This window comes from Lynx rufus, unplaced genomic scaffold, assembly GCF_022079265.1.
Source record: "Lynx rufus isolate CCGP_SWC_20201006 ecotype Redwood Valley unplaced genomic scaffold, mLynRuf1.p SCAF_2, whole genome shotgun sequence".
NCBI classification, from domain to species: Eukaryota; Metazoa; Chordata; class Mammalia; order Carnivora; family Felidae; genus Lynx; species Lynx rufus.
The window spans coordinates 164,518,478-164,537,243 of NW_025814834.1; the positions used below are offsets into that span (position 1 = coordinate 164,518,478).

At 36.6% G+C, this 18,766-nt stretch overlaps 1 protein-coding gene across 2 annotated transcripts in view; it reads right to left on the reverse strand.

Moving 5' to 3' along the window:
* The window catches only part of LRRC7 (leucine rich repeat containing 7), a 448,351-nt gene that overhangs the window by 33,448 nt on the left and 396,137 nt on the right, over positions 1 to 18,766 (reverse strand). For both annotated transcript variants that reach the window (XM_047084407.1, XM_047084406.1), the window contains one exon: positions 11,158 to 11,379. In XM_047084407.1, coding sequence (XP_046940363.1) covers positions 11,158 to 11,379 — 222 coding nt within the window. The remainder of the gene's footprint in view (positions 1 to 11,157; positions 11,380 to 18,766) is intronic.

Below are 18,766 nucleotides of genomic sequence, written 5' to 3' on the forward strand. Positions count from 1 at the left end.
TAATAAATAGCTTAGTTAATGAAAATAGCATTTCAATTTTCTATTAATATATTGATATCAATGAATGAAATTTCTGGCTGAAAATATAAACATCAGCCTGGAAGTCAAGGGTGTATTTGCTTCTTTTAGAGGCTGCTTCCATCACTTGATGCGTCTGGGTCTCTGTCAATCTTGCTCTAATTAAAATACCGGGTCTTAATTTAGAGATGTCTATGATAAAATGAATTGGTAATGTGGCAGTGAGGCCCTGTGAGGTCATAGTCTATAATCTCTAGAAGGTAGTAATCTGATTTGGCCTTGCAATGCTCTACAACCTAGTGCCAAGAACAAAGGAAATGGTAGCACTTGGGTATACACATGACATAAAAACAACACATATGTGTGTGTGTGTGTGTGTGTGTGTGTGTGTGTGTGTGTTGGGAGGTGTCATTCAGGTTTAGGGCGTTGCATTACAGAAGGATATTTGGTGATGTTGTAATGAACCGGTTTACTATGTTCTAATTACCATTCCCTTTCCCAGCAGTAAGTATAAAAGCTTTCAATGGATACCTATTGCTTTTGCTGCTCAAGATCCATTCATCCTAATTCTGGTAGCTATAACCTTAATTTCTCTTTGAATAATCACCCACTTTCCTATTCTCAGCCTATATGCTTTGGACGGATCATGTTATGTAGGCCTAAAACAAAGCACCATATCCCCTAGAAATATGATGTGTGACAAAAGATACTTTCAAATATGCATTGTCAAAAGTATATAATGGTTCCTTCTTAAAACATGTGATCAGCTATTAGTAAGTATGCTAGTTATTCAAAGGAATGCTTCAATTAATAAATTACCTGATTGGTAAAACCATTATAGCTTTGAAAATAAAAATTGTAGAAATCATGATTCATGCCTTTATTCCACAAATAGTTATTGATTTCCTACTAAGTGCCAGGTATCTTGTCAGACAGAAGAAATATCCTTACCCTCATGGAACTTACATTCTAGTGGGGAAGACAGATAGTAAGCATGTAAACAATAAACAATTTTGGATAGTGAGATGAGCTGTGAGAAAAATAAAGCAGGGAAGGTAGTAGAGAGTGATGGAACAGGAGTGCGGAGCTATTTTACATAGAACAGCCAAGAAATTACATTTCAAATGCTCAAGTGACATTTTAGCAGAAGTATGAATAATGTAAAAGATGAAGCAACAAACAAAAAGAAAAATGGCAAAACTGCCAGGCTCCAACTCAGTTATTTTAAATGCCCTAAAGACAGATGGGTATTTATAAAATCAATAAACAACAAGATGGCACAAGGATAAAATTGGGAGTCCAGAAACAAAACCTACTATTTATGGTCAGCTGATTTTCAACAAAAGGTCCAAGGTGATTCAGTGAGAAAAGAATAGTATTTTCAAAAAATGGCACAGAGACAATGTACCATTATCCCATACAATGGGATATCCACGTAAAAAATAATGATTTTTACCCTTACCTCACACCACATGCAAAAATTAACTCAAACTAAATCAGAGACTGAAATGTCAGAGCTAAAACTATAAAACTCTAAGAGTAAATCTCCATCATCTTCAATTAGGCAATGATTTCTTAGATATGAAGACAAATGTGATAAAAGATATGATTGACTTTATAAAAATTAAAAACTTTGGTGCTCCAAAGGAGACCACCAAGAAAATGAAAAGACAACCCACAGAATGGGAGAAAATATTTGCAAATCATATATATGATTAGGGTCTTATATCCAGATTAAATGGACAACCCTTACAGTTCAGGAATTGAAAGAGCCAAATAACCTAATTAAAAATGGCCAAAGAATTTTAATAGACATTTATTCAGAGAAGACATATGAATGGCTAATAAATGCATGAAAAGACACTCGACATCATTAGTCATTAAAGAAATGTATATTGAAATCATAATGACATACTATTTCATAGTGTAGCTATAATAAAAAGATAGATATATCTATATTTTTATTTTATATATAATAATCATCATATATAATATATCATATATGTAATACATATAAATATAATAAATAATAGTGAGAAAGTGGAGAAATTAGAATACTCATTCATTGCTGGTGGGAATGTAGTTTGTGGTAGCCACTATACACAAGAGTTTAGAAACTTCTCAAAATGACAATTACCATTTTGTGAAACTGAGCAATTTTATTCCTAAGTAACTGCCCCCCCCAAAATGAAAACATACATCCACACACAGATTTAGAAATGAATGTTCTTAGCAATATTATTCATAACGGCCCCAAAGTGAAAATAATCTAAATGACCATGAACTGATGGATAAATAATTTGTGGTGTATCCATGTAATGGAATATCATTTGGCAATACAAAAAGGGATGAATTAGTAATACATTCTACACTTAGCACATTATGCTAATTGAAATTAGTCAGTCACAAAACTCCCACATATTGTATGATCTCACTTACATTAAATACCCAGGGTAGGGAAATATATAGAGACACAAAGTAGATGAGTGATTGTCTAGGGCTGGGAGGAAATGAAGGGGAGGCCGTATGGAAAGTGACTGTTAATGGGTACAAAGTTTCTTTTTGGAATGATGAAAATGTTTAAAAATTACATATGGTGGGGCGCCTGGGTGGCGCAGTCGGTTAAGCGTCCGACTTCAGCCAGGTCACGATCTTGCGGTCCGTGAGTTCGAGCCCCGCGTCGGGCTCTGGGCTGATGGCTCAGAGCCTGGAGCCTGTTTCCGATTCTGTGTCTCCCTCTCTCTCTGCCCCTCCCCCGTTCATGCTCTGTCTCTGTCCCAAAAATAAATAAACGTTGGAAAAATTACATATGGTGATGGTTGCACAATTTTATAAATATACGAAATCCACTGACTTGTATACTTGAAACAGGTGAACTTCAAGGTGTGTAAATTATATCAATAAAGCTGTAACAACAACAGGTTCAGCATGACTAGAGAAAGAATAGTGGAAGGAAAGCGAAAGAGACTGGCAAGGGCCAGGATATATATAATTCCAGAAATTTCAAAGCCACTAGGGCTTTTTAAGCAGAAGTGTGACACGATATGATTTATATAATGACATGATTTGATATTACATGATACATAATATATTAATATACTATATATAATTATATGCTGTAATAATTATATGATAATATGTGATAATTATATAATATAATCAAATATATAAATGTTAATATTCAAGAATAGTTAAATTTTTTATTCTTCTATGTTCATACCTTTTTTTTTTTTTTTTCAACGTTTATTTATTTTTGGGACAGAGAGAGACAGAGCATGAACGGGGGAGGGGCAGAGAGAGAGGGAGACACAGAATCGGAAACAGGCTCCAGGCTCTGAGCCATCAGCCCAGAGCCCGACGCGGGGCTCGAACTGACGGACCGCGAGATTGTGACCCGGCTGAAGTCGGACGCTTAACCAACTGCGCCACCCAGGCGCCCCTGTTCATACCTTTTTTTGTTGTGAATTAGAGATGTAAGTCCAACTCAAAGTGCTAATTAAATCTTTTGAAAAGACATACTAAATAAAGATTAATGAGTAAAGTCCTCTGATGTACCATTTTCTAGATCTTCCAGAAAAAAGTAGCCGACTCTGTGTGTATCCAAGAAATAGAAACTCAAATGCTTAACTCACTAAAATTTAAATAAAAATAAAAAAAGAAACTCAAATGCTTTTTTGTCTGTAAATAAATTATAAAGGTCATTCACTTCATTTCCTTCACTTGAGGAAAGAAACCAAGGAAATCAAACATATATTTGGTGGAACACTGACAGAGGCCTTCTGTTCCTACTGCAGTGTTTACTGAACTCTACTTTGTAGAATTTGTGGTGTTGAGTTACACATTATTTGTTTCAAACTGTGGATTATAACTTCAGAGTTGCAGTATTATTTTGGTTACTGAAGAATAAAATTCTAGAGGAAAAATATAAATAGGAATACTTTAAGTGGAATAGAATGAGGTATGGGATGTCCCTGAAACAAACTGAGTAAATAACATATATTAAAACGATTTTAATACCTATTTTCTAACCATCTTCATCAAATTATTACCTTTTAATTTAAAAATCCATAATTTAAATAAAATTTTCCAAGTTATTATTCTTATATCAAACACTCAAAATAATGTTTTCTTCACTTGACCTCAACAGATGAAAGGCTCACCCTTATGAGCTCTTTAGGCAGCTGACCAGAGCATCTAAAGAAATGTCTGAAATATTATCTTTTCACCAACTGTTTCATGTACTCCACATATTATTAAATATTAAAATGATTTCTTCCAAGGTAGACTGGGGTGGTTTTGGAATTTGTTTTGTTTCTTTTCCCTTGAATATGAGGGATGCAGATCACTTTGTATAACTCACAGAAGTTAATTCTAATGTAATTCGAAGGTAGTAAGTTCTCTTTCAGGGACAAACTTTAGTTTGAATGTATACTCATGGGAACTGGCAAGAGACATCTATGGAACTCCTGCCATCCTTGTATGTTAGGTCGATTAGCGGGTGTGTCCTCTTGTCTGGACACACAGACATGTGGACTTTATAAAAATTAAAAACTTTGGTGCTCCACTGTTTCCATGTGGGCTTGCTCTTGATCTCTGTGTTTGGCTATAGTGCAGCAGGCTGCAGCATATAATGTGTTTGACTCAAGAAACTGGATTTTAATACCAGCTTAGTTTCTAAATGGTTGTGTGACCACAGGCAAGACGTTAACTTCTCTGAATCTTACTTTTCTAGTTAATAAAACAGAAAGTGCTCTACCTCTATCAGATCATTATTAATTGGATTAAATAAGTTAATACATGAAAGGGTTTTGAGATGTTTGAAGCATCATGTTGATGTTTTTCTTTCCTATTTCTGCTTTGATATCTGTATGTTCCACATATATATAAATATACTTTGCCTTGGATTATACATTTGCAAAAAAGAAAAACCAAGTTAATGTTAGTTCCTTTTAAAAATATTCAGCAAATTATGGACAATGTATGTATCAAATTAGTGACAATAATGTAATTACCCAGCAGTAAATTGTTGAGTTATACAATATCTAAAGTATTGGCTCTTAGCCTTGGCCACACAACAGAATTCATTTGGGGAGTTTCAAAAGTTCCCATTAACCAGGTCACATCTAGACTAATGAAATTAGTTTCTTTGGGAAGGAGGCCAAGGTGTCAGTTTTAAAGCTCCTGAACAGATTCTAATGTACAGCTGAGGTTGAGAACAACCAATATACAGTATTGTACGGTACAGGGGATGGTAAGGCTAGGATCCTCACTAGGATTGGGAAACAAAGGGAAGAGCTAAGACTCTTCCACTGCTTAATGTAACTCTGACTCAAATCCTCTGTTATGTTTGTCAATAGTCAAGATGGCTTATGCATTGAAATCTCTTTTCTAAGTAAAATCCCCTGAAAATGAACTTCAAGTAATATGCACATGGTTTTGTGTTGTAAATAATTTGTTAAAAAGAACATCCATTATGAAATCAGATTTATAGTCCATAGAAATTAATAGACTTGAATCTGGGTAGCACTTTATGGTTTAAAATTTACTTCCATATATTTTATTTAATTTAATCCTAGAGTTGAAAACAGACTTGATTTTCAACACCTCTGAAAAATAAATATGTAAATATAAGTGCATTAAATTAGAACTGTTGGACATTTTGCCCTGTTTTGTTGTGGCAGGTGGTTTGAAAGTTGAGATGTTTCATCATTGAGGAGGAACGTCGAAGTTTACTAAGTGCTTTTCTATGGTTAAACAAGGTTAAGAATTCTGGCCAGGTAAAAAATGACATTCATTTTAATTAATTCAATGTCCTCAGTGGTGGCATTTATTATATATGCTTATTGCTATATGGAGTTTATTCTAATAAGATTAGAAATGCATTAGTTCTTTAGGTCACATTAAGGGATGCAGAGCTATGTTTTTGTTAATAATAACACTTTCCATTTATTCAGTACTTTTTGATTTTCAAAGCATTGGAAGTGCTCATGTGAGTTCAAGTCAACACTCCATCTGCATAAGGCAGTTCTGTAAGTCTCAATTGTAGCTGAAGCAGATTTAATTAATATTATTTGACAGAAGAGGACACTGAGGCCACAGCGGGCAAGTGTCTGAGGTCATGTGGTTAATCGAATTGGAACACAGAACTTCGGTTTTGAGTCAGACAAACCTAGGTTAAAATTCCAACTTGACCAATTATACCTTTGACAAGTTACTTATTTTCTCCGTGCCTTGGTTTCTTCATTTACAACAAAGAAGAAAAGGTTATTGTGATGATTAGATAAAACATTATGTGTAAGCAGGACCCGCTATATACTTAGTGGTGCAAAATGAAAATGTGAGTCTCCTTGTTCAGTGATTATTAATAATGACACAATGGCAACAGCAGAGCATTAAACCAAGTGTGAGGTACTTCTAAGTGGAAGACTTTGTGTAACTGCACTGGTCACACACCCCTGAAGCCCTGCCTGTGTTTAAGATACATAATATAGGGGCACCTGGGTGGCTCCATCGGCTAAGCATCTGACTTTGGCTCAGGTCATGATCTCACGGTTTGTGAGGTCGAGCCCCGCGTCAACTGTCTGCTGTCAGTGCAGAGCCTGCTTTGAATCTTCTGTCTTCCTCTCTCTCTCTGCCCTTCCCCTGTTCATTCTCTCTCTCAAAAATAAACATTAAAAAAATATACATAGTATATACGACATATATACTATACAGTAGTCCCTCCTTATCTGCAATTTTGCTTTTGATGGTTTCATTTATCCGTAGTGAACTGTGGTCTGGAATCAGATGATCCTCCTTCTGACTAATCCTCAGCAGGTTGATAATAGCCTAACGCTATGTCACAATGTCTACATCATTCACCTCACTTCATCTCATCATGTGGGCCTTGTATCATCTCACATCATCACGAGAAGAGTGAGTACAATATAAGGTATTTTGAGAGAGACAGAGGCCACATTAACATAGCTTTTATTACAGTTTATTGTTATAATTATTCTATTTTATTATTAGTCATTATTGTTAATCTCTTACTGTGCTTAATTTATAAATTAAACTTTATCATAGATTTGTATGTATGGGAAAAACAGCATATACAGGGCTCGATATTATCCATGGTTTCAGGCATTCACTGTAGGAATATATCCCATATGAATAAGGGGGGGGTTACTGTATATAGTATATTTAGCATAGCAGACACTCAATGTATGGTAACTGTTGTCACTTCTTTTCCTATTTTCATTCAGATTTCTTTTCCTTAAATTAAAAAATTTGTATTCATTGTAATTGGATTTTTTTCAACTATAGCATTGCAATAAGTGATTATTTAAAAAAAATTTTTTTTTAATTTTTTAGAGAGAGAGCAGGAGCAGGGAGAGGGGCAGAGGGGGAGAGAGAGAGAGAGAGAGAGAGAGAGAGAGAGAGAGAGAATCTTAAGCAAGCTTCATGCTCAGTGTGGAGTCCAAGGCGGAGCCTCTCCCATGACCCTGGGATCATGACCTGATCCAATATCAAGAGTTGAATGCTCAACAATTTGAGCCACTCAGGCGCCCCCACCCCTTTTTTATTTTTATTTTTTAAAATGATTAGTTTTTTTTAAATGTAAAATCTCCAAACTTTAATAGAAATTATGGTGCTTCATCATGCTGTGTAGTCTCTCTATAGTATGTTTATAATGTCTCCTTGCACTTAAAAATTATGAATAATTTAGGTTTTTTCCATACTGTACAGATCTTCCTCGACTTACAAGGGGATTATATCCAAATACATCCATCATAAGTTGAAAATATTGTAAGTCATAAAATGCATTTAATACACCTAACCTACTGAACATCGTAGCTTAGTCTAGCCTGCCTACTTTATATGTGCTCAGAACACTTACACTAGCCAACAGCTGGGCAAAACCATCTATTACAAAGCCTATTTTATAATAAAGTATTAAATATCTCATGAAATTTATTGAATACCCTACTAAAAAAGAGAACAGAGCAGTTGCACAGGTACAGGATGGTTACAAGTGCATCAGTGTTTACCCTCGTGATGCTGTGACTGACTGGGGACTGCAGCTCACTGCCACTGCCCAGCCTCAGGGGACAGTACTGTCCTGCATATTGCTGGTCCAGGAATAGATCACAGTTCAAAATTTAAAGTACAGTTTTCACTGAATGAGTATTGCTTTTGCACCATCATAAAGTTGAAAAATCGTTAAGTCAATCTATTGTAAGCTGGGAGATGTCTGTACTTGGCCAAACTAACATTGTTGTCATTACTTAAGAAAACTCTGTTTTTCTCTTTATGGCTTTTTAATTGCACCACTAGAAATGCGTTATTAAAATAGAGTGTCTTGATTTATATGACTGAAACCCACATTAGAAATTTTCAGTTACTTCCTTGATCTTTGCATTTCAATCACTACTCTATAGTTTTCATGTGAAACTATATAGCTTTAAAATATTTTAAATATTTTTCTCGCTTTTTTTCCCTTGTTAAATATGGGATAAAAGTGCTCGCTTTGGCAGCACATATACTAAAATATGGGATAAAAGTCGTTAAAGCATGCGCACGCGCACGCGCGCGCGCGCGCGCACACACACACACACACACACACACACACAGACACACACACATTGGAGAGGTCTGAGTTTTCAAAGGAATTATAACCCAGAAAAGTAAAAAATACATGTAATATTTTCATTATGAGAGTGATATACATAACCTTTTTCAGCCTCTTTGTCTCTCTCTCTCTTTTTGGTTTTATTTTGCTTTGATTTTCTGTTTGTAGATTAGGGAGGTTGGGACTGATATCATGAAGTGCCCTCCAATATTTTAATTCTTAAAATGTATTTCTACCTCTTCTATTTCTTATTTCTCTACTCTCAGTGCCAGGCTAACTATGTGTGTATGTGTGTGTAGAATTGTATCATTTGACTCTTACAAAAATCTTTGAACGTTGTTTATAGGTGGTAATGTTCTCATTTTATAAGGAGGAAAACAGAACCTCAGAAAGAGTTAATGACTTGGCCAGGGTCACACAACTAATAAGCATTAACATGAGACTCAACTCCAAATTCTGAGACCCACCCCTAGTATTCGCTTTCCTGAATGCTATGGGGTTAGGTGAAGAGGTGGAGAAGTTAGGGGGTAAAAGAGATGAAAGAAAACAGTGTAGTAGTTGGTGGTGTGCTGGAAAATGTTTACAAGCTGGCTGAGGGTAAGGGATAGCCTGATTTGTAGTGTTCATTAATTTCCCTGGTGTACGTATGCCCATAGTTTCATCCTATGGTGTGATGTCACTGAAGGCGGAGTTGGGAAGTAACGATCCAGTATGAATCTAGCATACCACCGGTGGTAGGTAAAATGTTAACAGTGAATTGTGAAAAAAAGTTTTGAGAAAATGTCAGATTTATAGCTCAGGGGAATGGGGAGCATAGTTTGGGGACTAGTGCTCATTATTTAAAGACTCCTTAGGATTCTCATGGTCAATCCAAAGTTTAATCTCAGCATTCCAAACCATTTCAGTCTGAAACCAATGCAGAAAAAATTGGGAAGCTGAGAGGAATTTGCTTAAGTCCCTTTCTTAACAAAGCCATTGAATGTTTCAGTTTTTACCTCTCAGTTTGAAATCACCTGGATCAAAACATTTGCAAGCAACTACAAATACCTTCTCTAAAAGAATCATGATGTTTTAAATTTAATTAGTATATAATTGTAGAATTTAGTAAACCTCTCATTGGTCAAACTATACAATTTATGTATTTTTGAGAAATAAGGTAAAGAAGTCTTTAAAATCACAGTGCTCACTAAACCTATTATTCAAAGTAGGTAAAAAAGGGCATTGATCTCAGTGAATTTTTAAATGCGCTGATTCTAGGTGAAAAAAGATCATGTAGCTGCTAATAGAAATAACTAAACCAGAGAACTGGGTTAGGTTATGATATTTGTGGGAGAGGAAATATGAATAATTTTTAACCTTCTAGGTGCCTGTAAATAAGGCATAATTAAAACTTTATCAATGTTTAAGTATCTCTGGAGAATTAAAAACATCATATCATAACCTGATTAAAGGCACCTTTCTGGTTTATTTTCCTTATTACCTTAAATCCAACACTTGACCTAGATCAAGGCAGGATAGGAAGAAAATTATCTTTTAAAAAAAGCCAATGATTCTGAGAATGATTAAGACATAATCTCAGCTTCAAGAAGGATTTTAAGAAATAGAGGCAATGTCTAGAGCAGCTGGGATCCAAATAATGAATGGCTATTAACAGTGTAAAAGAAAAAACTGGAGGACGAAGGTAATGTCTGAGATGTTCAGAAAATAAGGTAGGGTAATGTGTGAAGCTTAGAGTAGGCAGTAATAAAACGAAATCCTTATATACCATATTAAGGAGTTGGTGAAGTCAGTAGGAGCTTTGCCAAGTTATCTGAAGAATGAAATAAGAGAAATTAATTTTATGGGAGTATTAAGATCTTAATGTCTTGCTTTCTAAGTGTAATATAATTTAATACATAAGATCCTATTCAGTTTTGTGGTTCTAAGGAAGAAAAACAGATTCTGTAATGGAAAAGTAAATCCTAATTTTAGATACGTCAAAGGAGAAGCAATTTTTGTGCTACTTGGTATTTGTCAGTAGTTTTTGGAGCATTTCAGAAATGTTTCCGTTCAAACTGCTCTTTATCATTTTCTTCAGAGCAAAGCTTTATCTTTGTCTTATTCAACAATCAGAAGATAGGACTTTCAAAAAAGGTTCCCACTGTCCCCACAGTTTTACACTGTCAGTTTCACCAGAGGCCTTGGTAAATACACTTAATCCCCTGACTCTAATATTCAAAAGCCATGCAATAGAGCTAAATTGGAGTTGAAATTGAGTAGATGGTGTAGGATAAACAAGAAAAACTTTCAGTTCATCAGATTTTCCTTATGTGAAAAGGACATTTTATCAACAATCAATTTTTATGTGTTGTAGTGTTTAAGCACTGAAAATAATGAGAAAACCCCTACAAAGAATGCTCCACTCCATTCAACATGGTGACAGCATTAATTTGTCCCAGACTACATAAATGAGAGAAGGTAAACCATGGATTCATTGGACTGCCCTGAACATTCCCTGAAACTTCATCAATTATAAAAACTCTTCTCACCTGCTCTGGATATCCATCCATACTCCTTTGCCCTTTAGTTTGAATTAAGCACCGTCCAGGCTGAGGTCCCCGGGTGGCCTGTGAAGAGGGGATCTGAATAGGCAATGGTGACTGAAATTGCTGGATGGTCACTTTGTTTATATTTCCCTCATATGGCTGCTGCTCCCGGCTCCGATGCTGAAGGCTTTGGGACCCCATCAAAGTCTGGATGTGGCTTCCTGCCTGTGGAGAAGATAATTTGTCAGACGAAGATTCATGGTGTTGAAAGGATGTGATTAAAGTAGAAAACACGTACAGAATACCTCTCTGGTAAAGTGGCATCATTTGGGCTCTCAGCCACTGCTGGAAAGGATAATGAAAAAACAGTAAGGGTCTGCCTACTGTGGTTTGTGATAATGTTAATATTGGAGCAAGGTTGCAATAAATACATTCATAGTCATTTGATGTCTTGCCACAGATTATTTTGTCCCTGATTTTAAGGGAGCAAAATTCTCCCTGAAAAATTTCAAGAAGAAAAAGAAGTCACAACTTAAAAATAAAGTGGAGTCCTATCTGGCATTTTATTTTATTTAAAAAAAATTTTTTTTACATTTATTTATTTTTGAGAGACAGAGCACAAGTGGGGGATAGGCAGAGAGAGAAGGAGACACAGAATCCGAAGCAGGCTCCAGGCTCCAAGCTGTCAGCACAGAGCTGGACGCGGGCTCGAACTCACTGCAAGATCATGACCTGAGCCGAAGTCGGACGTTCAACTGACTGAGCCACCCAGGCGCCCCTCTGGCATTTTATTTTGAATAACAGCAGGGAGAGAGATGTGGTATAGGAAACATCAGGGGGAGAATGACAGAACCCAGTTCCTAATTCTGTAGCAAAAGAATTGAAGTGTATATATTCCTTTGTGCCACAGTGCATAGTGAGCTTGTTCAGGTGAGTTTAATCAGTATTTATTCATTTTCTGCATTATTAAATCAAGAGTATGGTTTTGGGAATCTTTAAGTCACATTGAAAATGAATGATATGATAAATTCTTGTGAGTATCTGTAACTCATGGAGGCACTAGATATGGAAAGGTCTTCAAAGTGAGTTCTGCATGCATATCATCCCATTGTGAGTTTTAGAGAGATTATTAGTACCTCATGTAAAGCAATCTACTTATTTTTAATGTTTGTTTATTTTTCAGAGACAGAGTGCAAATGGGAGAGGGGCAGAGAGAGGGAGGGAGACACAGAATTGAAAGCAGGCTCCAGGCCCTGAGCTGTCAGCACAGAGCCCGACGTGGGGCTCAAACTCATGAGCATGACAGCATGACCTAAGCTGAAGTTGGACGCTTAACCAACTGAGCCAACCAATTGCCCCAGTAATGATCATTTCTCACTTCTTAAGGGTGGCTGTTGGAGGGAGAAGACATGTTCACTTGGTCTCCAATCTTCAAATGATATGGTGCATACCACTGTTCTGTGCTCACTTTGATTTTCTCGCCTTTGTTCTAGCATTGGTTCCTTGAGTCGTTCTTTCTGAAACCTTTTCCACCAACCAACCAGTTCTGCTTGTGGGCTGGTAACCTAGCATACGCCTTTCAAAATTATGTATGGTTTAACATGGAGGTCTAACATGGAAAGTGAATGCTTATCATTAATAGTTTTAAACATATGTTTTACTGTTGTGCTTGGTACGTCACCTATTACTATGGAAAACATCTGAGGGGTTACTTCCTGAATTAGTTTTTTTTTTTTTTGATCTTTTAAGGGTAGATAATTTGGAATTCAAAAGTGAATTTTACCTTAGAATTCATTAGCTAGGAAAGGCTGTGAATTTTGCTATTAGTAACAAATTTGTAATTCATTAGCTAGGAAAGTCTGACTAATCAAGATTTTTGATTAAGAAATAAGATTGGAGGAATAAAGGAAACATTATTAAACATGTATTCAAGGAAGATATTAATTTGAATTTTTAAAAATTCTTAAAAAAAGAGCAATGTGAGACATAGAAAATAGTGATCATGGAATATCATTTGGAGAAGATGGGAGGTATATTGCTTGGTTCCAAACAAAAGGTGATTTCAGTAAAAAAAATACTCAAAGTTATTATTTCACAATATGAATGGCAAAGTAAACAACCATCTGAATATATATTTAGACCCCAACCGGTTAGCTTATTATCATGTACAATTTTTTACATTCAGAAACACTAAACATATATCAGTCATGAAAAATTGGAAGAAAAGATGCAAAAAAAGAGTGTCAGGCAAAACGAGCACAATGTGAAAATAATTACCAATCCAACGTTATCCAACACAACTAACCAAGAATGGAAAAACTATAACATCATAAACACAACTAAGATAGCTTTATAAAGGGCAAAAATATATTTCTTTATTGCACCTATTCCCTTCTCAGAAATCTAAATGAAAAGAGATGTTGCAACTTTGAGAGCTATTCTAGATGACTGAACACCCTCCTGGTCAAATTTTTGTCTTTAGTTTAATCCTCTCCTACCTCTATAGAATTTCACATTCTCTTGTTCGGGAGGAGAGAAAAGCCATGATAAGCTGTATGACATTTTGAGCTGCTATACTCTGAATGAACTCACTGGCATTCTAAGCTATGCTAAGTTACATAGCTAGACATTGATTTCCTGGAGTTAGAGGAGCTGATGATGTAGGCCAACTGAAGCTGTACAACTTGGCTATGGAACAATAAATTGATTTTACACTTATACCTGCTTGTCACCTCCACTGTCATAATTCATGGGTCTTCAGTCAGTGCTTGAGCCAGTGGAAAAGAGGAACACCATCAGTTTAAATGAAAGTGATCACATAGACAAGCAAAGAATTGTTAACACCCAGAAAAACTTAGAGGGATCTAGAGGGGCAGAGATGGTGGAATAGCATGGAAGTTTTTTTGCATCTCTCGTCCCTGAAATGTAACCATCCTGCACACCTAGAAAAATGATTTGAGGATTAACACAACAATCTGTACAACATGAACCAGAGAACTCAGCAGGTACGCAGTGCAGAGAGGTGACCTGGCGGGGGAGAGGAGGAGCTGTGCAGGGCAGGGAGCTGTTTTTGCTTGTGGGAGAGGACGGAGAGGGGGAGAGAATACAGAAAGCACCTCCAATGCCCAAAAGCAGCTAGAGAGAAAAGAAAGTGTACACAAAGGACTGAACAAAAAAGGGAGAAATTAGAAAGGAGAGGGTTTAAATTCCATCAAGATTCTATAAACAGGGGGAGTGCAGAGTCTGAAACCCTGCAGCTTGATACCTGGTGATGCTCTGGTGGGAAGGGCAAATCCCCAGAAGCAGAGAGAAAGAGGTCTTCAGGGTCCTCAGGCCATATGGAGAGAGGAGGTTCCCCTGCTGAGAGGAAACTTGGTAGAGGCTGTGCGGCCTCTCCACAGGCAAAGGTCCCAAATGGTCCCCAGAGACAATCACACTCACTGTGCTGAAACAAGGATGTTAAGAGGAGCCTGGCAACAGATGTGTGTTGTGATTTTCCATAATCACTGAAATGCTGCTGTTACATGATTGCATGATTTTTTTCTGGGGCAGGCTGGCACCCAGCTACAGTCTCTGGGCATCGGCCACAGCATGGTCTCCCAAACAGTCCTGAGGGTGGGCTGGCATCTGGCCATTGCTCTGTGAGACCCTCACATAGAAGGTCTGAGGAGGTCAAAGCTGCAGTCCCTCAGAAGTGAGGGGTTGGGAAACACAGTCACATATGAGATAAAACTCAGGAGGGAGGTGCTGCCTGGCAACCTGATGGCTTGGTCACAGTGTAAAAGCGGGAAGTGGACAGAAGCCAGAGACAAAGGAGGGATGTACAATTGCTGGTTAGGGAGAGCACAGAGTTCTGATACTAGAGATTGGGTAGCTGGGTGACACCAATTTCACCTCTCCCACGCATGTGCATACACACCTACATGTGCCACAACAATCCACCCCACTAAGCTAAACAGCCCTATCTAGTGGAGAATGGAGCCCAGCCCAACTGGGCCAAACCCACTCTTCAGGAACAACACAAGTCTCTCCGCCTGCTTAGTTTATGGACTATAAAGTGTTTCATAGTTCAACTTCTAAGGGAAACCAATGTAATTTTAATCGTACTTCAGTCTGTTTGCTGGTCCATCTATTCATTTTTTTTCTGTTTTTATTCTTGAATGCAAAAAGAGGAAAAAAATTATTGTTATTCTCCATTTCTATTAAAATATTTTTCTTTAATTTTTTTCTACTCTATTTTTTACTTATTTGTAAAACTTTCAAATTCTTTTTTTCCTTCCATCATTTCATCTTATTGTACTCATTTTTTCAAATTTTCAAACATTTTCCTTTTTTATCCTTTTTTTCCTTATCTTTTCCTTCTTTCTCTACTCTATCAAGCTCCTTTCAACAACCAGACCAGAACACACCTAGGATCTAGCATCCTTTATTTGATTTTTTTTGTACTGTTTTTAAGTTTTTAATTTTAATGTTTTTTACCTTATTAATTCCTTTCTTCCTTCAAAATGATGAAATGAAGGAATTCATCCCAAAAGAAAGAAAATGATGAAATGACAGCCATGGACTTAACACAGATACAAGCAAGATGTCTGAACTAGAATTTAGAATCATGATAATAAGAATACTAGCTGGGTTGAAAACAGATTAGAATCTCTTTATGTGAAGATAAAAGCTAGTCAGGATGAAATAAAAAATGTTTTAACTGAGCTGCAATCTCAAATGGTGGCCACAGTGGCAAGGATGGATGAGACAGAGCAGTGAATCAGTGATTTAGAGAACAAACTTATGGAGAAAATTGAAGCAGAAAAAAAGAGGGAGACTAAGGCAAAAGAGCACAATTTAATAATTATAGATCAGTGACTCATTAAAAAGGAACAACATCAGAATCAGAGGGGTCCCAGAAGATGAAGAGAGAGAAAAAGGGATAGAAGGGTTATGTGAGCAAATCATAGCAGAAAACTTTTCTAACCTGGGGAAAGTCACAGACATCAAAATCCAGGAAGCACAGAGGGCTCCCATCAGATTCAACAAAAACCAACCATCAACAAGGCATATCATAGTCAAATTCACAAAATACTCAGGCAAGGAAAGAATCATGAAAGCAGCAAGGGAGAAAAGGTCCTTATCAACAAGGGAAGACAGATCAGGTTTGCAGCAGACCTATCCACGGAAACTTGGCAGGCCAGAAAGGAATGGCAAGATACCTTCAATGTGCTGTATCAGAAAAACATGCAGCCAAGAATTCTTTATCCAGCAAGGCTGTCATTCAGAATAGAAGGAGAGATAGAAAGGTTCCCAGACAAACAAAAATTAAAGGAGTTCATGATCACTAAACCAGCCCTGCAAGAAATTTTAAGAGGGACTCTCTGAGGGGAGAAAAGATAGAAAAAAAAAACGACCACAAGCAACAAAGACTAGAAAGGACCAGAGAACACCACCAGAAACTCCAACTCTATAGGCAACGTAATGGCAATAAATTCATATCTTTCAGTACTCATTCTAAACATCAATAGACTAAATGCTCCAATTAAAAAGACAGAGGGTAACAGAATGGGTAAGAAAACAAGATCCATTTAAATGATGTTTACAACAAACCCACTTTAGACCTAAAGACACCTTCAGATTGAAAGTAAGGGGATGGAGAACCATCTATCATGCTAACAGTCACCAAAACAAAGCCAGAGTAGCCATACTTACATCAGACAATGTATACTTTAAAATAAAGACAATAACAAGAGATGAAGAAGGACATTATATAATAATTAAGGGGTCTATCCACCAAGAAGATCTAACAGTTGTAAACATTTATGCTCCAAATGTGGAACACCCAAATATATAAATCAATGAATTATAAACATAAAGAAACTCATTGATAATAATACCATAATACTAGGGGACTTCAACACCCCAGTTACAACAATGGACAGATCATCGAAACAGAAAATCAACAAGGAAATAATGGCTGTGAATGACACATTGGACCAGATGGACTTAATGGATATATTCAGAACATTTCATCCTACAGCAGTGTAATACACATTCTTCTCCAGTGCACATGGAATGTTGTTCAGAATAGATCACATACTGGGACACAAATCAGCTCTCAACAAGAACAAAAAGATCGAGATCACACCATACATATTTTCAGACCACAATGCTTTGAAACTCAAAATCAACCACAAGAAAAAATGTGGAAAGATAACAAATACTTGGAGACTAAAGACCATCCTACTAAAGAATGAATGGGCTAATCAAGAAGTTAAAGACGAAATTAAAAAGTACATGGAAGCCAATGCAAATGATAACGCCACAGCCCAAAACCTCTGGGGTGCAGCAAGGCAGTCATAGGAGGGAAGTATATAGCAATCCAGGCCTTCCTAAAGAAGGAAGAAAGGTCACAGATACACAACCTAACCTCACACCTTAAAGATCTGGAAAAACAACAGCAAATAAAACCCCAAACCAGTAGAATACAGGAAATAATAAAGATTAGAGCAGAAATTAATGTTATAGAAACCAAAAAAACCAGTAGAATGAATCAACGAAACTAGAAGCTGGTTTTTTGAAAGAATTAACAAAATTGATAAACGCCTAGCCAGTTTGATCAAAAAGAAAAAGGAAAGGACCCAAATAAATAAAATCAAGAATGAAAGAGGAGAGATCACAACCCACACAGCAGAAATACAAACAATAAGAAGAGAATATTATGAGCAATTATATGCCAATAAAATGGGAAATCTGGAAGAAATGGGCAAATTCCTAGAAAAATATAAACTACCAAAACTAAAACAGGAAGAAATAGAAAAATTTAACAGACCCATAACCAGTAAAGAAATTGAATTAGTAATAAAAATTTCCCCAAAACAGGAATCCAGGGCCAGATGGCTTTCCAGGGGAATTCTACCAAACATTTAGAGAAGAGGGACCTCCTATTCTTTTGAAGCTGTTCCAAAAAATTGAAATGGAAGGAAAACTTCCAAACTCTTTATATGAAGCCAGCATTACCTTGATTCCAAAACCAGACAAAGACCCCACTAAAAAGGAGAACTATAGACCAATTTCCCTGATGAACATGGATGCAAAAATCCTCAAAAAGATACTAGCCAACCAGATCCAACCATACATTAAAAAAATTATTCACCATGACCAAGTGGGATTTACACCTGGGATGCTGGGTTGGTTCAATATCAGCAAACCAATCAATGTGATACATCAATAAAAGAAAGGACAAGAACCACATGATCCTCTCAACAGACACAGAGAAAGCATTTGACAAAATACAGCATCCTTTCTTGATAAAAACCCTCAAGAAAGTGGGGATAGAAGGATCATACCTCAAGATTGTAAAAATCATATATGAAAAACCCACCGTTAATATCATCCTCAATGGGGAAAAACTGAGAGCTTTCCCCCTATGGTCAGGAAGGAGACAGGGATGTCCACTCTCGCCACTCTTATTCAACATAGTATTGGATGTCTTAACCTGAGCAATCAGACAACACAAAGAAATAAAAGGCATCCAAATCAGCCAGGTGGAGGCTTACTTTCACTCTTTGCAGATGACATGATACTCTTTATGGAAAACCCAAAAGATTCCACCAAAAAACTGCTA